General features: G+C 43.0%; 1 protein-coding gene across 1 annotated transcript in view; it reads left to right on the top strand.

Annotated features, from left to right (window-relative positions):
- Positions 1-2876: 2876 nt before the first annotated feature.
- ANKRD2 (ankyrin repeat domain 2) overlaps positions 2877-21712 on the top strand; it is a gene marked incomplete at its 3' end in the record, with an annotated part of 50045 nt that continues 31209 nt past the window's right edge. The window contains 3 exon segments of the mRNA XM_073595097.1: positions 2877-3918; positions 14722-14829; positions 19101-19262. Of these exon segments, the coding sequence (XP_073451198.1) occupies positions 3856-3918; positions 14722-14829; positions 19101-19262 (333 nt within the window).

Here is a 21712-nt window from a genome sequence, read left to right on the forward strand (position 1 = left end):
CTCTGTAACTCTAAACTGGTAACCTGACGCTTATGAAGATGTTAAAGTACAGTAGTTTGGTGCCATTCCACGAGCGTGCGCAATTTTAAAGTGTGACATGTTTGGTATGTATTTACTCGGTGTATCATCACCTTTCACATTATACAAAAAAAAAAAAAAAAAAGGGGTAAATATTGTGATTTTTTTTTCTTAATTCATGAAAGTGTTTATTTTCCAAAAAAAAAATCGCGTTTGAAAAATACCCTGTGTCATAAAAAATTGCAATGACCGCCATTTTATTTGCTAGGGTCTCTGCTAAACAAAAAATATATATACAATATTTTGGGGTTCTGAGTAATTTTCTAGCAAAAAAAAAAAAAAAAAAGAAAAGATTTTTACATGTAGGAGAGAAATGCCAGAATTGGCTCGGGTGGCAAGTGGGCCTTCACCCATTTAAGTAACTAATTTAAATCTGCACCCCCCCCCTCCATAATTAGGTAATAAAAATCTTTATTGGTTGTTTTTGACACATTTGGTGCCTGTGCAGAACTTCTGTCTTTCTCGCCTAGGCGACACATGTGCAACGCAGGATTTCGGGAATGGCCAGACACCTGAGGAATGTCTGCGCATGCGTGTGGGTTTTCCTGCACATGCAAGCTCTTTGGCGCATCTGTGCACATGCCAGCGGCGCTGAACGGGGGGCGGGGCAAATCACGGGTAACCAAAGCTCCTCTTTCACATTACATAGCAGGGGAAGACATCAGTTATGGAGTTTTCAGAAAAAAAAATTAAACCAAAATGTGAGCAGCAATTTTAAATATTTTTTTATGTCATACTACGCGAATGGAAAGACGTAACGAACATAAAAAAAAAGGTGTTTTCACAATTTGGCTACAAAAGTGGAAATACAATTTACCTACTTGTGTACCGGGCACTTTTACCCCCTCCCTGCCCAGGCCAATCTTCACCTTTCAGCGCTGTCACACTTTGAATGACAATTGCGCGGTCATGTAACACTGTACACATAGGACTTTTGTATCATTTTTTTTTTTATACACAAATAAAGTCTTATTTTGGTGGTGTTGAATCATCGCTGGGGTTTTTTATTTTTTTGCTAAAAAAACGAAAAGAAGACCGAACATTTTGAAAAAAAAATGTTTGACTTTGTTTCTGTTATAAAATTTTGTAAATAAGTAATTTTTCTCCTTCACTGATGGGCACCGATGAGGCGGCACTGATGGGCACCGATGAGGCGGCACTGATGGGCACCGATGAGGTGGCACTGATAGGCGGTACTGATGGGCACTGATAGGTGGCACTGATGAGGCGTCACTGATGAGGCAGCACTGATAAGATGGCACTGATAGGTGGTACTGATGGGCACTGATAGGTGGCACTGATGAGGCGTCACTGATGAGATGGCACTGATGAGGCGGCACTGATGAGATGGCACTGATGAGGCGGCACTGATGAGGCGTCACTGATGAATTGTCACTGATGAGGCATCACTGATGAGATGGCACTGATAGGCGGTACTGATGGGCACCGATGAGGCAGCACTAATGGGCACTGATGAGGCGGCACTGATGAGATGGCACTGATAGGCAGGACTGATGGGCACTGATAGGTGGCACTGATGTGGCCTCACTGATGAGGCGACACTGATGAGCGGCACTGATTAGGCAGCACTGATGAGATGGCACTGATAGGCGGTACTGATGGGCACTGATAGGTGGCACTGATAGGCGCCACTGATGAGGCGTCACTGCTGAGGCGCCACTGATGAGATGGCACTGAAGGGCACTGATGAGGAGGCACTGATTGGCAGTGATAGATGGCACTGTTGGATGGCACTGATTGGTAGCACTGGTGGGCACTGATGGGTGGCACTGATGAGCAGACACTGATGGGTACTGAAAAGCAGCACTGACTGGCATCACTGATGGGCACTGAGTGACAATACTGATGGGCAATGATTGGCATCACTGCTAAGCACTGTTGGGGCTGCACTGATGATCAGTGCCCTGATTATCTGTACAGATCTCCCCTGGGAGGAATTGCCTTTGATCGGCTCTCCTCTCCTCTCCTCACACACTCTCAGTTTGAGGCGAGGAGAGCTGATAACTGGCATTTCCTTGTTTACATTTTCAATCTTCAAAGCAAACTTCTCCATCCATGCAGCCATGTCTCCATGATTTATATTGTTGAGAAATCACTTTGAAAGACACCCCTCTAGCATTCTCCATCTTGAGTAAGGGCAGATGATTCATGTAGCATTTACCTGGAATCCGTCTGCCCCTAGCTCAGGCATGCAGACAGGAGGGTGTGCTTAGCTGGGAAAGCCCCTCCCCCCTCTAAAGACTCCTGCCATGTATGACATGATTTGATAACTGTGTGCATAGAAAAAGCCCGGGCTCAGACTACTTAACTCCACTTAACTCCTAAAGAAGCGGCTCTGAGCGAGACTCTTTACCACGTGATCAGCTGTGTCCTATCCCCCCGAGGATGCCCACACTGGACCACCAGGGACACCACTAGGACCACCAGGGATGTCACCACCAGGTATGTCACCCTAGACCACTAGGGATGCCAATCAGTGCCCACAATGGATGCCAATCAGTGCCCACCATGGTCATAAATGATTGGCAGGTATTATTGTTTGGCACTGATTGGCATCCATCCGTAACATCAATTAGTTACATCAGTGCCACCTATCAGTGCCCATCTGTGCCACCTATCAGTGCCCATCCGTGCCACCTATGTGTACCCATCAGTGCTGCATATCAGTGCTCACCTATCAGTGCCCCATCAGTGCCGCATATTAGTGTCCATCATCAGTGCCGCATATTAGTGCCCATCATCAGTGCCACCTCATTGGTACCACCTCATCGGTGCCCATCCGTGCCACCTATGTGTACCCATCAGTGCTGAATATCAGTGCCACCTATCAGTGCCCATCAGTGCCGCCTATCAGTGCCGCATATTAGTGCCCATCATCAGTGCCACCTCATCAGTGCCGCCTTATCAGTGCCCGTCAGTGCAGCCCCATCAGTGAAGGAGAAAACGTACTTCTTTACAAAGTTTTGTAACAGAAACAAAAAAAAAACATTTTTTTTCAAAATTGTCGGTCTTTTTTTTATTTGTTTAGCAGAAAATAAAAATCCCAGAGGACCAAAAGAAATCTCCAAGAAAATTATAAAAATGTAGTTTGTGTACAGCGTAGCACGACCGCGTAATTGTCATTCAAAGTGCGACAGGGCAGAAAGCTGAAAGTTGGCACCCCGGGCAGGAAGGTGTATAAGTGCCTGGTATTGAAGGGGTTAATGTAATTACTTTCCTGCATTAAAAAAATAAATAAAACTGTTCAGAAAAATGTAAGAGATGAAATGTAAATACAATGTATATAAAAACAGTGTACTGATATAGTAAACATGGAGATGAAAAAGGAAACCTACATTGACACTTTGTACAGACAAGTCCTCACGGGAGATGTCACCGGGGACACGAGGGGCCCGCAGATTGCAGAGTGGATTGTAAAGGTGACCTAAGGTCAGGGAGAGAGACGTGACATAATGTGGGAGATGAGCTCATGTTAAAGGCCCCCAGGTCATGTGCGAGAGGCCTACACCTGTTCTTCTGGAATGGTGGTCCTGACTATTCCGAAAGGGAGAAGGGTGGAGCGTCCTCCAGAGGCTCCCTATAAAGTTCTCTGAGAATTGGGGGAAGAGATGGACAGTTCATCACCCTTCTGATATCAACACAGCTTCCTACAAATTATTCCATCACAGAAAAAAAAAAATCTAGAATTAATATTGATAGAACTCATTTGAAATAATTTCCTGATTTCCGGTTACATTTTGGATTATAAACCTGGAAATGGAAGACCAAGTGAAATGGGCCACAGAGCTCATCGACCAAAGGCTGGAAGAAGAAAATGAGGTGAGTGATTGCTTGAGCTAAATATGTTATTAAAAATGCATAGGGCTTATATGTATAGAGCAAAAAAAAAAAAAAATGATATAAATATATATACTGTATATATATTTAAAAAACGTAATTTAAAAGTCAAATGGTAATTAGGTAACTAAAGTTGGGTAGAAATTATATAGAAATACAATGTTTAGATTAGTTATTTTTATAAATGATAAGATTTGAAAATGATTTTAGTTATCTTTATAAATTATACAATTTTACATTTATTTTAGTTATCTTTATAAATTATACGATTTTACATTTATTTTAATTATCTTTATAAATTATACGATTTTTCATTTATTTAATAAATAAAACATTTAGGTTATTTTATTTTTTTTAAATTATAATGACATTTGCAATTTAGCTACTATACTTTTAGTTACAATACATTTTTTTATATGTAATATAGCACAATAATGAATATGCATAGAGCTTATATGTATAGAGCAAATATATATATATATATATATATATATATATATATATATATATTTATATTTTAAAAAATTGAATTTAAGAGTAAACGCCAAATGGAAATTGGCTAAAGTTGGGTAAAAATGATATAGAAATACAATGTTCAGATTAGTTATCTTTATAACTGATAAAATGTGAAATTTATTTTAGTTACCTTTATTTTTTAGTTATCTTTTTTTAAACGATAATGACCTTTGACATTTACCTACCATACTTTTGGTTACAATACATTTTTTTATATGTAATATAGCACAATAAGGAATATGCATAGAGCTTATATGTAAAGAGCAAAAAAGTTGAATTTAAGAGTAAATGCCAAATGGTAATTAGGTAACTAAAGTTGGGTAAAAATTATATAGAAATACAATGTTTAGATTAGTTATCTTTATAACTGATAAAATGTGAAATTTATTTTAGTTATCGTTATGAATTATACGATTTTACATTTATTTAATAAATAAAATGTTTAGGTTATTTATTTTTTTGAATGATGAAATTTAGTTACTATACTTTTAGTTATAATACATTTTTTTTATATGTAATATAGGACAATAATGAAAACTTGTTAACATTAACTTATGCAACATACTTTTATAGTGTTTATAAAGCATTTAATAGAACCGCATAAAACAAGAAGCATCATGCCGGTAATTTAATACTTTTAGTCTGTCAGTAAACCATCCCAGTTACCAAATATTAATAAGGTTTTGTACACCATCCAACACTTCTCAGGCTACAACACTAATTCAATATAATTACAGTATTTCTTGGCCTTTAATGTAATTTTAATAAAAGATACAGATTGCATTAATTATGTCCGGCCCATCTCCAACATAAAATTGATACATGATGCAGAAATATACACAATTTCAAAAACACATTTTAGGTTTCTTACATAGTATTACATAGTAGGTAAGATTGAAAAAAGACACAAATCCATGAATTAAAAACCTATGTGTGTGATTATGTGTCAGCATTACATTGTATATTCCTGTATGTTGCGGTCATTCAGATGCTTATCTAATAGTTTCTTGAAACTATCGATGCTCCCCGCTGAGACCACCGCCTGTGGAAGGGAATTCCACATCCTTGCCACTCTTACAGTAAAGAACCCTCTACGTAGTTTAAGGTTAAACCTCTTTTCTTCTAATTTTAGTGAATGGCCACGAGTTTTATTAAACTCCCTTCCGCAAAAAAGTTTTATCCCTATTGTGGGGTCACCAGTACGGTATTTGTATATTGAAATCATATCCCCTCTCAAGCGTCTCTTCTCCAGAGAGAATAAGTTCAGTGCTCACAACCTTTCCTCATAACTAAGATCCTCCAGACCGTTTATTAGCTTTGTTGCCCTTCTTTGTACTCGCTCCATTTCCAGTACATCCCTCCTGAGGACTGGTGCCCAGAACTGGACAGCATACTCCAGGTGCGGCCGGACCAGAGTCTTGTAGAGCAGGAGAATTATCGTTTTATCTCTGGAGTTGATTCCCTTTTAATGCCAATATTCTGTTTGCTTTTTTAGCAGCAGCTTGGCATTGCTGAGCCTATCATCTACTAGGACCCCCAGGTCCTTTTCCATCCTAGATTCCCCCAGAGGTTCTCCCCCCAGTGTATAGATTGCATTCAGATTTTTGCCACCCAAAAGCATTATTTTACATTTTTCTACATTGAACCTCATTTGCCATGTAGTTGCCCACCCCATTAATTTATTCAGATCTTTTTGCAAAGTTTCCACATCCTGCGGAGAAGTTATTGCCCTGCTTAGCTTAGTATCGTCTGCAAATACAGAGATTGAACTGTTTATCCCATCCTCCAGATCGTTTATGAACAAATTAAATAGGATTGGTCCCAGCACAGAACCCTGGGGGACCCCACTACCCACCCCTGACCATTCTGAGTACTCCCCATTTATCACCACCCTCTGAACACGCCCTTGTAGCCAGTTTTCAATCCATGTACTCACCCTATGGTCCATGCCAACGGGCCTTATTTTGTACAGTAAACGTTTATGGGGAACTGTGTCAAATGCTTTTGCAAAATCCAGATACACCACGCCTACGGGCCTTCCTTTATCTAGATGGCAACTCACCTCCTCATAGAAGGTTAATAGATTGGTTTGGCAAGAATGATTCTTCAAGAATCCATGCTGATTACTGCTAATGATACCGTTCTCATTACTAAAATCTTGTATATAGTCCCTTATCATCCCCTCCAAGAGTTTACATACTATTGATGTTAGGCTAACTGGTCTGTAATTCTCAGGGATGTATTTTGGGCCCTTTTTAAATATTGGAGCTACATTGGCTTTTCTCCAATCAGCTGGTACCATTCCAGTCAGTAGACTGTCAGTAAAAATTAGGGACAATGGTCTGGCAATTACTTGACTGAGTTCTCTAAGTACCCTCAGGTGCAAGCCATCTGGTCCCGGTGATTTATTAATGTTAAGTTTCCCAGGTCTAATTCTAATTCTGTCCTCTGTTACCCATGGAGGTGCTTCCTGTGTTGTGTCATGAGGATAAACACTGCAGTTTTGGTTACGGAAGCCCCCCGATTCCCTCGTGAAGACTGAGGAGAAGAATAAATTCAATACCTTCACCATCTCCCCAGCCTTTCTAACCAGATGTCCTTCCTCATTCTTTATGGGGCCAATATGGTCTGTCCTCCCTTTTTTACTGTTTACATACTTAAAGAATTTCTTGGGATTTTTTTTTGCTCTCCTCCGCTATGTGTCTTTCATGTTCTATCTTAGCTGTCCTTATTGCACCCTTACATTTCTTGTTGCATTCTTTATAAAGTCTGAATGCTGATAATGATCCCTCAACCTTGTATTTTTTTAAGGCCTTCTCCTTTGCTTTTATATGCATTTTTACATTGGAGTTAAGCCGTCCAGGACTTTTGTTCGCTCTTTTAAATGTATTACCCAATGGGATGCATTGGCTAATGCCCTTATTTAATATGCTCTTAAAGCAAACCCATCTCTCCTCCATGTTCTTGTGAATGAGATTCTTTTCCTGAAACATCTAAATGGGGGGAAAATGAGTTACAAGTAAAGAGTGAATTAATCTATCGAGACTTCCCTGTTAAATAAAACTGTTATTTAAATTTGTATACATTTCTGCATTGTGTGTATATTTTGTGTTGGTCATAATTAATGCAATCTGCATCCCTTATAAAAAATTTGATTAAATGCTAAGAAATATCTATTCACAAAAATCCCCAAAAGTTGCCTGAGCTGTTGGGTGGAATGTTTGGTTCCCTCTCCCCTGCAAAGCGAATGGGTGGACCCAAATGGACTCCTTGCCAGTTAATTTATATAACGGTATATATACAGTGGGGACGGAAAGTATTCAGCCCCCTTAAATTTTTCAATCTTTGTTATATTGCAGCCATTTGCTAAAATCATTTAAGTTCATTTTTTTCCTCATTAATGTACACACAGCGCCCCATATTGTACACACAGCACCCTATATTGTACACACAGCACCCCATATTGTACACACAGCACCCCATATTATACACACAGCCCCCATATTGTACACACAGCCCCCCATATTGTACACACTGCACCCCATATTGTACACACAGCACCCCATATTGTACACACAGCACCCCATATTATACACACAGCCCCCATATTGTACACACAGCCCCCCATATTGTACACACTGCACCCCATATTGTACACACAGCACCCCATATTGTACACACAGCACCACATATTGTATACACTGCACCTCATATTGTAGACACAGCTCCCCCTATTGTACACACAGCACCCCATATTGTACACACAGCCCCCCATATTGTACACACAGCACCCCATATTATACACACAGCACCCCATATTGACAGAAAAACACAGAATTGGTGACATTTTTGCAGATTTATTAAAAAAGAAAAACTGAAATATCACATGGTCCTAAGTATTCAGACCCTTTGCTCAGTATTTAGTAGAAGCCCCCTTTTGATCTAATACAGCCATGAGTCTTTTTGGGAAAGATAAAACAAGTTTTTCACACCTGGATTTGGGGATCCTCTGCCATTCCTCCTTGCAGATCCTCTCCATTTCTGTCAGGTTGGATGGTAAACGTTGGTGGACGGCCATTTTTAGGTCTCTCCAGAGATGCTCAATTGGGTTTAAGTCAGGGCTCTGGCTGGGCCATTCAAGAACAGTCACGGAGTTATTGTGAAGCCACTCCTTCGTTATTTTAGCTGTGTGCTTAGGGTCATTGTCTTGTTGGAAGGTAAACCTTCGGCCCAGTCTGAGGTCCTGAGCACTCTGGAGAAGGTTTTTGTCCAGGATATCCCTATATTTGGCCATATTCATCTTTCCCTCGATTGCAACCAGTCGTCCTGTCCCTGCAGCTGAAAAACACCCCCACAGCATGATGCCTCCACCACCATGTTTCACTGTTGGGACTGTATTGGACAGGTGATGAGCAGTGCCTGGTTTTCTCCACACATACCGCTTAGAATTAAGGCCAAAAAGTTCTATCTTATTCTCATAAGACCAGTCAATCTTATTTCTCACCATCTTGGAGTCCTTCAGGTGTTTTTTTTTTAGCAAACTCCATGTGGGCTTTCATGTGTCTTGCACTGAGGAGAGGCTTCCGTTGGGCCACTCTGCCACAAAGCCCCGACTGGTGGAGGGCTGCAGTGATGGTTGACTTTCTACAGCTTTCTCCCATCCCCCGACTGCATCTCTCAGCCACAGTGATCTTTGGGTTCATCTTTACCTCTTTCACCAAGGCTCTCCAAGGCCAGCTCTAGGAAGGGTTCTGGTCATCCCAAACGTCTTCCATTTAGGGATTATGGAGGCCACTGTGCTCTTAGGAACCTTAAGTGCAGCAGAATTATTTTGTAACCTTGGCCAGATCTGTGCCTTGCCACAATTTTGTCTCTGAGCTCTTCAGGCAGTTCCTTTGACCTCATGATTCTCATTTGCTCTGACATGCACTGTGAGCTGTAAGGTCTTATATAGACAGGTGGCTTTCCTAATCAAGTCCAATCAGTATAATCAAACACAGCTGGACTCAAATGAAGGTGTAGAACCATCTCAAGGATGGATAGAAGAAATGAACATCACCTGAGTTAAATATATGAGTGTCACAGCAAAGGGTCTGAATACTTAGGACCATGTGATATTTCAGTTTTTCTTTTTTAATAAATCTGCAAAAATGTCAACAATTGTGTGTTTTTCTGTCAATATGGGGGGCTGTGTGTACAATATGGGGTGCTGTGTGTACAATATGGGGTGCTGTGTGTACAATATGAGGTGCTGTGTGTACATTAATGAGGAAAAAAATTAACTTAAATGATTTTAGCAAATGGCTGCAATATAACAAAGAGTGAAAAATGTAAGGGGGTCTGAATACTTTCCGTCCCCACTGTATATATTGTATCTCACAAAAGTGAGTACACCCCATAAATCTTTTCTTCGATCTTTTCATGTGACATCACTGAAGAAATGACACTTTGCTACAATGTAAAGTAGTGAGTGTACAGCTTGTATAACTGTAAATTTGCTGTCCCCTCAAAATAACTCAACACACAGCCATTAATGTCTAAACCGCTGGCAAGAAAATTGAGTACACCCCTAAGTGAAAATGTCCAAATTGGGCCCAAAGTATCAATATTTTGTGTGGCCACCATTATTTTCCAGCACTCCCTTAACCTCTCCTTGAGGATGTCCCACAGATGGTCAATAGGGTTTAGGTCTGGAGATATGCTTGGCCAGTCCATCACCTTTACCCTCAGCTTCTTCAGCAAGGCAGTGGTCATCTTGGAGGTGTGTTTGGGGTGGTTATCATGTTGGAATACTGCCCTACGGCCAAGTCTCTGAAGGGAGGGGATCATGCTCTGCTTCAGTATGTCACAGTACATGTTGGCATCCCTCAATGAACTGTAGCTCCCCAGTGCCGGCAGCCCCAGACCATGACACTCCCACCACCATGCTTGACTGTAGACAAGACACACTTGTCTTTTTCCTCCTCACCTGGTTGCCCCCACACACGCTTGTCACCATCTGAACCAAATAAGTTTATCTTGGTCTCATCAGACCACAATCCAACAATCCACAATCAGACAGTAATCCATGTCCTTAGTCTGCTTGTCTTCGGCAAACTGTTTGTGGGCTTTCTTATGCATCATCTTAGAAGAGGCTTCCTTCTGGGACGACAGCCATGCCGACTAATTTGATGCAGTGTGCGGCGTATGGTCTGAGCACTGACAGGCTGACCCCCCACCCCTACAACCTCTGCAGCAATGCTGGCAACACTCACACGTCTATTTCCCAAAGACAACCTCTGGATATGAGGCTGAGCACATGCACTCAACTTCATATGAATGAACTGCCTTAATGCAACTCATGTTATTGTGTGGCTGAACATGCATGTGCTACCACAGCACAATAGTGTGAGTGGGCCCTAATGTACCTACAGACAAAATGTTGATTTTGGAAAGTCCCGCCTTAGACAGCCGTCACCAGAATGAGTGTTCCCATTGAAAGATTTACCTTCCGTTCCTCTTCTGGTGGCAACTCATTTTTTGAGGGGGATTTTCACTCTTTTTTGGTGGCTGTGGCCTCCAGGATAATATAAGCGGGTGAATCCCAGATAAGGATAAAATGCTTACACAGTTGCTATGTATGAATGTGGTTCAAAAACTGGAAGCTGTGATGACAGGATGTGTGGGGTGGAGCACAGTTGTAATCAAAAAGACAGATATAAGGATATAAAAAAGACAAAGAAGAACTAGAAAAATGAAAATTGAATGCCACGCATGATGCAATTTTAGGTGGGCAGTCCAGAGCTGCCATTCCCAACCAGGATTCTGTGGAACCATGGGGTTCTTAGAGAGGTGGGTAGGGGTTCCTTGAGCTGTGGCTGATTGACCTCTCATCTGGTGGTGCCTGTATAGTTCCAGGGACTTGGCTGAGCCATCAGCATGACATCACTTTAGCTGATTATCCCTTACATCAAGGGTTCCTCTGGAGCCAAAAGCATGAGAAAGGCTGGTATAGAGCAGGGGTCCCCAACCCCCGGGCTGCGAACCTGTGCCGGTCCCTGGCCTGTTGATAAGCGGGCCACCGTTGCACAGCAGGAGGTAATTGGCGACCGCAGTCCGTGGCAGTCCTGTCATGGCCTGTGCCATTTAGCAGCCTGTGTCTATTCCCCCAGGTCTCCCATCGGGCCGCCGATGTCATCCTATCTGCAGGGCAGGGGGCAGGAGGAGATGCAGATTGGGACAGAGCGGGAGACTTTTCATATTAACAAGCGGGTAATCACCTGCTTGTTAACATGATACGTTTTGTTAGCTCCCGCTCTCTATCTCAATCTGCAGCTCCTCCCACCCCTTGCCTTGCTGATAGGATGACATTAGGAGCCGGACGGGAGACCTGGGAGAATAGACACAGGCTGATAACTCTCTCTGCCCTGCTGAAGGTAAGACTGCAGGGGAGGCAAAGATTAGAAGGGGCACTGTTTTTTTTAAAGAGGAAAGGGGGGCCATGGCAGCGAGGAGGACTGTGATGGGGGGCATGACTGCAAGGGGCACTGTGAAGGGGAGAGGGGGGCATGACTGCAAGGAGGACTGTGATGGGGGGGTGACATGACTGCAAGAAGGACTGTGATGGGGGGCTATGACTGCAAGGGGCACTGTGATCTGTGATGGTGGGGAGAGCCCTGTGATGGGGGGGCACTGTGATGGGGAGGTGGGGGGCGCTGTGACTGCAAAGGGCACTGTGATGGGCAGGTGGGGGGCGCTGTGACTGCAAAAGACACTGTGATAGGGGGGTGTGAGTGCAAGGGGCACTGTGATGGGAGGGGGCCAATGACTACAAGGGCCACTGAAATGGGGGGGCATGACTGCAAGGGGCACTATGATGGGGAGGTGGGGGGCGCTGTGACTGCAAAGGGCACTGTGATGGGGGGGTGAGTGCAAGGGGCACTGTGATGGGAGGGGGCCAATGACTACAAGGGCCACTGAAATGGGGGGGCATGACTGCAAGGGGCACTATGATGAGGAGGTGGGGGGCGCTGTGACTGCAAAGGGCACTGTGATGGGGGGGGTTAATGGGAGGGGGCCCATGACTACAAGGGGCACTGAGATTGGGGGGTGACTATAAGGAGCACTATGATGGGGGGGGGCATGACTTGCAGGGGGCACTGTAATGGGGGGGGAACTGTGATTGCTAAGGGTGCTGTCATAAAAAGGGTCTTTATATCACAGTGTCCCTTTACAATGCAGTGGGGCTGATTTAAAGGGGGAACTATGATGTAAAGGGGAACTGTGGACACTGATATAGAGGGGGGTTGTGAGACTCAATGAACACCCCCCTGGAAAAATTGGCTACCCCAAACGCGATCCCTGGTGCTAAAAAGGTTGGGGGCCGCTGCTCTAGAAAGCCATTTAAATGACAAGAGTCACTCCTAATTTACATTTACTCTAAAGAAGGGGGAAATGTGTACACCTAATTAATATTTGGTATAAAACCTTACTTTGAACTCTACGATTGTGGTGTGGTTTTTCGATATCAGATTCAAATATTGTCTTCAGAAATGAAAACATGACAGCAATGAAACCCTTCACCATGCTATTCAAAACTTTCAAACTTCCAAAATAAATTTTGGCTTAAGATACAATTTGACATCTGTGAAAGTCCTCATATATCAAGGTGATGGTATATCTAGTAGTAGTTGGTCACATTCAGCTCTACTTCTAGTTCTGTAATGTTAAAAATGTTTCATAGCTTCTCCAAGACACTCCTGCGGTTCTAATAAGTGTCAGAAACACAACCTATAAAAATACCCCTCTAGTCACTGGGGTATCTTCCTGGTACCCATTGGAAATGAAGACAAGGCTTGGAGAAGCTAAGGAAAGTCTTCAACATTACAGAACAAGTCCAATTGAATGTGATGAACTTTTACTAGCTATGCTGTGACTGCTCATGTCTGTGAGGGTTCTCATTTAACCAGGTCATCGTAGATCTAGTAGTAGTTGGTCACATTCAAATGGATTTGTTTATTACATTTCCTGACACTCATTAGAACTTAAGAAGTGGTCTGGAGAAGCTACAGAACGTCTTCAAGATTAGAGAACAAGTCGAGTTGAATGTGACTAACTACATGTTTGTGAAGGTTCTCATTCATCCCGGTCATGGTATATCTAGTAGTAATTGGTCACATTCAGTTGGAATTGTTCTGTAAGTTTCCCAACACTCATTAGAAATGAGGAAGTAGCTTGGAAAAGCTATGGAACTGGATCTTCAACATCACAGAACCAGTGCAGTTGAATGTGACTAACCACTTGTAGCTTTGTTGTGACCATTCATGTCTGCGAAGGTTCTCATTCATCCAGGTCATAGTATATCTAGTAATTGTGGGTCACGTTCAACTAGACTTATGTATGTAATGGTGTAGATGTTTAATAGCTTTTTCAACATACTTATTCAGTTCTAAGAAAAGCCAGGAAAAGCCAGGAACATACCCTATACCATACCCCTAAATATATTGGCATATCTTCGTGACACTTTGGTAATGAAGAAGTGGCTCGGAGAAGTTACAGAACAACATAACAGAGCAAGTCTAGTTAATTGTAATGAACCACAACTAGCTATGTTGCGATCACTCATGCCTGGTAAGGTTCACGTGCATCCCGGTCATGGTAAATCTAGTAGTAGTTGGTCCCATTCAACTAGACTTGTTCTAAAGTTTTCCAACACTCAGTAGAACTGAAGAAGAAGCTTGGATATGCTGCAAAACATCTTCAACATTACAGAACAAGGTCAGTCTAATGTGACTAACCACTACTGGCTACGTTGTGACTACTAATGTTTGTAAAGGTTCTCATGTATCCAGGTCATGGTATATCTAGTAGTAATTGGTCACGTTCAACTTAACTTATTCTATATCACTCATTAAAACTGAGGAAGTGGATTAGATAAGTTGAAAAACATCTTCAACATTACAGAACAAGTCCAGTTACACTGTAATGGCCTCTCAGAGACGTTTTTGGTCTCAAGACCAAATAAAATGCAGAAGGGTTCTATTTAGAAAGCCATTAAGGGAACTCGGAGTAACTGAAAAGTCACAGTGGTGATCCCAAATAATGAAACTCTGACATATGGGGCCACAGCATCGGATAGTTTCTCATTTAGCCCTCTTCTGTTTTGCGATGCAAAATGCTGTGCTTGTGGACCTTCTCTGCTGTCTGTAACACCATATAAAGGAATTAACTGTTTATGCCTGAGAATCTCTGCAATGATACTTATATCATATTTAACCTGTTATTCTTTAGATAATTAAACCTCGTTTTAGGAAAATTGGAGTGATCGATATAGACTGCAGTGACATTAATGAGGAGAACATCAAACCCCCAATCAATCGAAATCTGGTCAACTTGAAGGTATTCTTTTCTTTGTAAATATCAGTTAAGTGATGATAGTGTCATGTTTGTGTTTTTATGTTGTTATGAATCAAAATTTAGACTTAAAGTGGAACTCCATGAGTTATCTTTTGTTCAAATTTACATTGCGCCAGCTTGGCTTGATTAAAATATCCATTTGTGATATCCAGAGGGTCACAGGGGATGCTGAACATCTCTACCCTACATACAATGATAGCCGTGATCTTCCAGGTCCTGTACCAAGCGACTTCCTCTCTACACACTGACCACAGTGGGTCACTCTCTCGGCGCCTCCGCCATTGATAGAACACCTTGTATTTTTTTTAAATCAATGAAAACAAGGCTTTTGCTGTTTGGATCAGTGGGGAGTGTAGGGGACTTGAACCAGACAGCTGGATAATTTCCACAAGAGATCCCGGAAGCAGGGGCGTAACTAGAAATAGCAGGGCCCCCTGCAAACAGCCCCATCCCCAGCTGCCCTAGTGTCAATGCAGCGTGACCTGTGCCACATACAGCGTGACCTGTGCCCAATGCAGCGTGACCTGTGCCCAATACAGCGTGACCTGTGCCCAATACAGCATGACCTGTGCCCCATACAGCGTGACCTGTGCCCAATAAAGTCTGGTCTGCCTGTGCCCCATACAGCGTGACCTATGCAGAGGAAGAGGCAAGCCACCCGGATCAGCAGAGAGCGGGATTGCCCGCTGTAATAGCTTTTATTTGAATTTCCTGTCTTCCCGGGGCTCATCGTCACATAGCCCCACCTCTTGGCCCGACGTCTTTGATGACGTCACATGTCCCGCATTGGATCGGCGTTCTGTCTATCAAAGGCACCGGGCCAAAAGGTGGAGCTATGTGACGTGAGCCCCGGGAACACTGGAAGTTCTAATGAAAGCTCTTACATCGAGCAATTCAGCTCTCTGCTGATACGGACAGCTCGCCTCTTCCTCTCCTCTCTCTTCCCCTGGCTGGGAGACTGTGCCGGCGGTGCTCTTATCCTCACTGGGCCCCACTCGGCTGCGGGCCCCATAGCGCCCGCATGGGTCGCTATGGTGGTAGTTACGCCCCTGCCCGGAAGTACAGATTGACCCGCACACAGGATGAGATCAGAATATACTCGTTTAATATGGCCGATCAGCCGTTGTTTTATAAGAAATAAAGGAGGATGGCTTGATTACAGAGAAATAGAATAACAATTCCAATAAAAAGTGTTTATCTCCATATGACGTACAATTTCATCATATGTTCAGTGAGAAAGGTACATACCAAAATGTCATGTCAAAGTGTTCCCATAAAAATACAGCCAATCTAATCTATTAGTCTAAACATATCTCACAAGAAAACACATTCTAAGTCAAACTCAGATAATAGGAACATAATAGAAATAACATGGAAATTTACAGAATACAGACAACAGAAACATCATTAACCCTTCAGGGAGGAGGAGTGGTAACGTCACGATCTTCACCCGTTCTCCCCACCTCATCCAATCAGAGAAAGCCTTGTATTCATAAAAAAAAAAGACATTCTATGAATGGTGGTAGTGCCTGTCTGGCCCCAGTTGCAGTTTCACTGAGGTCAACAGTGAAAAAGATCACAAATATTCTTACTAATTAGAGCGTCCCTGCTCGGGATTTAGAGGTCTGGTTAAGGAATTATGGCGAGGTTTTGACTAAGCCTGATAAAATCCTTGATGAACGTAACATCTGGACTGGGGGTTGGTCGGTAACAGTCAGGTTGGCCAGGGATGGGAATGTTGTCCATCACCTGCCCTCCTTGGCTTTTATAGGGAGGGATAGGATGACTATATTCTACCCTGGTCAGCCGAAGCTGTGTCACCGCTGTGGAGAAAAGGTGCATTTGAGCTCCTCCTGTTCAGCCTTGATATGTTCAGTGTGTCGGGTCAGGGTCACATGGCTAAGGACTGCGCCGAGATGATCAGGTGCAACCTGTGCCTGAGCCTTGGCCACCCCTACAGCAGATGTCCTGAAGCCTGGCACAATATGGAGAAGGAGGTAATAGATGACTTGTTGAGGCTGGACAGGTTGGAGGGTGAGGCCCCTGGTGTGCTGTCCTCCTCTGCAGTGACCGTCTCCCCTGGTCCTGTTCAGGATCCCTCCCCAGTTCCTGTGGCCACCCCTCCTGTGTCTGTAAGTACTCCTTCTGTACCTGTCTCTGTGTACCCCCAGCCTACTGTACCCTCTTCTCTTGCGGTGTGGAGGTGTTGTTTAATACCGGCATGGTAACTGTCCGGCGGGTTATTGAGGTGGAGATTGGGAGATGTATGGTCTTAGACGTCCTTGTGGGAGGGCAGGACCTGCACCTAATTAAAGTTTATGGGCCGCACATGAAGTGGGACAGGAAATGCCTTTTTACAAGGATCAAGCCATTTCTTTTTACATCCTGGTAAGTGGTCTTTGGAGGTGACTTTAATACAGTAACTAGGCCCAAGGACAGGAAGGACTTCAAGGACAGGCTGGGATATGATAGCGTTTTTTTAAATAGTATGGTTAGGGATGCTGGTCTTGTGGATGTGCACATTAAGCACCTCCCAGATGACACCGGGTTCACCTTTCATCGAGGTAATAGTCAGAGTAGAATAGATAGTTTTTTTTTGAAGGAGACCTCTGCTTTCTCGCCCCCAGTGGTGCAGGCAGTAGAGTTCTCTGATCACTGTATGCTATCTGTGGTCCTGAATGCTTCAGACGCCCCTCAGAGGGGTAAGGGCATCTGGAGATTGAATTCAATTCTACTCAAGGAAAAACATGTTAGACAATCCTTTGAGAAATTATTTCAGGCACAGGTGACCATCCTGGACTTTTGTAGCAGCAAGGCTGAGTGGTGGGAGCTGACCAAAAAGAGGATTGCTGGATTCTTCAGGGGCCTAGCCAATAGAAAACAGTATAATAAATACATGACCTACCAACGTTTACGGAGGAAGCTGGATATTCTTGTCTCGAGAGGAGGAGATCCTGGGGCAATCTCCGAAGTGAAACTCCTTCTCAGGAAGTGTCAATATGACCGGCATGCCTCTTTGGTTCTAGAGAGGGAGTATGGGAAGTACCACTCTCCTGACCCTTACCAGAACTGCAAACAAGGTATAGCTGTTAAAACGGTCATTGGCCTTAAGGACAGTACAGGTTCCTTGACAAAGTCCAGGTCAGGGATTCTGGAGGTCATGAGGTCCTTTTACGCTGACCTTCTTGGGAGGAAAGAGCTTGACCGTGACAAGATGGAAAGCTTTTTGGACTCTACTCCAGGTCTAAATAGTGTAGATGTTCCATTGATGAATTTGACAGAGGAGATCACAGTTGAAGAGGTGATAAGGGCAATTGAACAGCTTGCCATCAAAAATTCACCTGGACCGGATGGCTTGACGGCTGAGTTTTACAAAGCCTTTGAGTCTATTCTGGCCCCATATTTGGTAGAGGTTTTTAACAGTTGCCTTGCAGAAGGGGTACTTCCCCCTTCCATGAGGCACTCGGCTGTCATTCTTCTTTCAAAAGGTAAAGATCCTTCGATGATTGAGAATTGGCGCCCCATCAGCCATCAATGTTGATAGAAAGATACCGGCAAAGATAATCTGGCACCTATCGTCAGTAGCAGAGTCTTTATAGTGCCCCATCATTGGTGTCAGTGAGAGGAATAGTATACTATAATTAGTGTCAGTGGGAGGAATAGTATACTATAATTAGTGTCAGTGGGAGGAATAGTGCCTCATCATAGGTGTCAGTGGGAGAAATAGTGCCCCATGGTTGGTGTCTGTGGGAGAAATAGTGCCCTATTGTTGTTGTTAGTGGGAGGAAAAATGCCCCATTGATTGTGTCAGTGGGAGGAGAAAAGGGCCGGATAAAGACAAGCAAAGGTCTCTCATCCGACTGCAGTCCTAAATAAATACATTTTTTTTAACATAGCCCTAGAAGAGGGCTACTTTACTCTGACTACAGCTTACCCCGGCAGCTAAATGTAATGGTGGGGGAGCAAAGGTAAGGTGAGCAAAGGCTGATAGCTCTAACGGAAAACATGTTGTTTTGTCCTGCATGGGCTAATCACAGGTTCTCTTGAATATAATTACATTATAGAGCAATGATGGGCAGCAACCTGGATTTGAACCTTCAGTAGTTTAGCATGTTTTGAGCAATAAAAAATTATTTTTTAAAAAGGTTTCTGGAGGTTACTTCACTTTGCCCATTGCCTTTAGTCTTATGAAATCTGAACCTGAGGACATATTAGTAGAAAAAGTTTATTCTTCTGGACATTTACATCTGCAGGGTGAAGATCGAGTGAGAAAGACATCTGTCGACTTAAGAAAGGAGATTATCGACACTGGGGGAATCCAGAATTTAATTGAAATCCGCAAAAGAAGACAGGAGAGGAAGAAAAAGAAGTCCCTGGTGGTGGCACCAGAACCGGAGCCTGAAGTGGAGGAGATTGTAAGTCTGTTAGTGGAACTCTCCTCTTCTGATCTTACAAAAAAAAAGATAAAGTGTGTGTATTTGTGGGGGGAGGGGGGTGGAATAGTAAGGGCTGACTTTCAGGTTATTGATAAATGATCCTGCAAAAGGCCAGTGTAGAGATGACATCATTTACTTCAGGAGGTACAAGCCAACCTTCTACAACTTATACCCCGAAATTGTACAGAACAAGTCAGTCTAGTTTTAAATTAAGTAAATACAGTGCATCCTGAAAGTATTGACAGCGCTTCACTTTTTCCACATTTTGTTATGTTACAGCCTTATTCCAAAATGGATAAAATTGATTATTTTCCTCAAAATTCTACAAACAATCCCCCATAATGACAACGTGAAGGAAGTTTGATATCTTTGCAAATTTATTAAAACTAAAAAATGAAAAATGGGTATGTACATAAGTATCACAGACTCCTCCCATGTATATAAGTCTCACAGATTCCTCCCATGTACATAAGTATCTCGGACTCCTCCAATGTACATAAGTATCACAGACTCCTCCCATGTACATAAGTATCTCGGACTCCTCCCATGTACATAAGTATCACAGACTCCTCCCATGTACATAAGTATCACAGACTCCTCCCATGTATATAAGTCTCACAGATTCCTCCCATGTACATAAGTATCTCGGACTCCTCCAATGTACATAAGTATCACAGACTCCTCCCATGTACATAAGTATCTCGGACTCCTCCCATGTACATAAGTATCACAGACTCCTCCCATGTATATAAGTCTCACAGACTCCTCCCATGTACATAAGTATCACAGACTCCTCCCATGTACATAAGTATCTCGGACTCCTCCCATGTACATAAGTATCACAGACTCCTCCCATGTATATAATTCTCACAGACTCCTCCCATGCACATAAGTATCACAGACTCCTCCCATGTACATAAGTATCAGACTCCTCCCATGTACATAAGTATCACAGACTCCTCCCAAGTACATAAGTATCACAGACTCCTCCCAAGTACATAAGTATCACAGACTCCTCCCATGTACATAAGTATCACAGGCTCCTCCCATGTACATAAGTATCACAGGCTCCTCCCATGTACATAAGTATCACAGGCTCCTCCCATGTACATAAGTATCACAGCCTCCTCCCATGTACATAAGTATCACAGGCTCCTCCCATGTACATAAGTATCACAGACTCCTCCCATGTACATAAGTATCTCGGACTCCTCCCATGTACATAAGTATCACAGACTCCTCCCATGTACATAAGTATCACAGACTCCTCCCATGTATATAAGTCTCACAGATTCCTCCCATGTACATAAGTATCTCGGACTCCTCCAATGTACATAAGTATCACAGACTCCTCCCATGTACATAAGTATCACAGACTCCTCCCATGTATATAAGTCTCACAGACTCCTCCCATGTACATAAGTATCACAGACTCCTCCCATGTACATAAGTATCTCGGACTCCTCCCATGTACATAAGTATCACAGACTCCTCCCATGTATATAATTCTCACAGACTCCTCCCATGCACATAAGTATCACAGACTCCTCCCATGTACATAAGTATCAGACTCCTCCCATGTACATAAGTATCACAGACTCCTCCCAAGTACATAAGTATCACAGACTCCTCCCATGTACATAAGTATCACAGGCTCCTCTCATGTACATAAGTATCACAGGCTCCTCCCATGTACATAAGTATCAAAGGCTCCTCCCATGTACATAAGTATCACAGACTCCTCCCATGTACATTAGTATCACAGACTCCTCCCATGTACATAAGTATCACAGGCTCCTCCCATGTACATAAGTATCACAGACTCCTCCCATGTACAGAAGTATCACAGACTCCTCCCATGTACAGAAGTATCACAGGCTCCTCCCATGTACATAAGTATCACAGCCTTTGCCATGACACTCAGAATTGAGCTCAGGTGCCTCCTGTTTCCACTGATCATCCTTGAGATGTTTCTACAACTTGATTGGCGTCCACCTGTGGTAAATTAAGTTGATTGGACATGATTTGGAAAGGCTACATAAGGTCCCACAGGTAACAGTGCATGTCAGAGCACAAACCAAGCCATGAAGTCCAAGGAATTGTCTGTAGACCTCCGAGACAGGATTGTATGGAGGCACAGATCTGGGGAAGGGTACAGGAACATTTCTGCAGCAATGAAGGTCCCAATGAGCACAGTGGCCTCCATCATCTGTAAATGGAAGAAGTTTGGGGAAAATAATGAGTTTAATCCATTTTGAACAAGGCTGTAGCATAACAAAATGTGGAAAAAGTGAAGTGATGTAAATACTTTCCAGATGCACTGTAAATGAGCGAAAGGCAGCCAAAACCTATGTATCCCCGACCCGATTTAATAGACCCAATTTAATACAACTTAGAGAAGCCTTTCGCAACTTTTTTTTAACATAAAG

Source organism: Aquarana catesbeiana, linkage group LG08 (genome assembly GCF_042186555.1).
Source record: "Aquarana catesbeiana isolate 2022-GZ linkage group LG08, ASM4218655v1, whole genome shotgun sequence".
NCBI classification, from domain to species: Eukaryota; Metazoa; Chordata; class Amphibia; order Anura; family Ranidae; genus Aquarana; species Aquarana catesbeiana.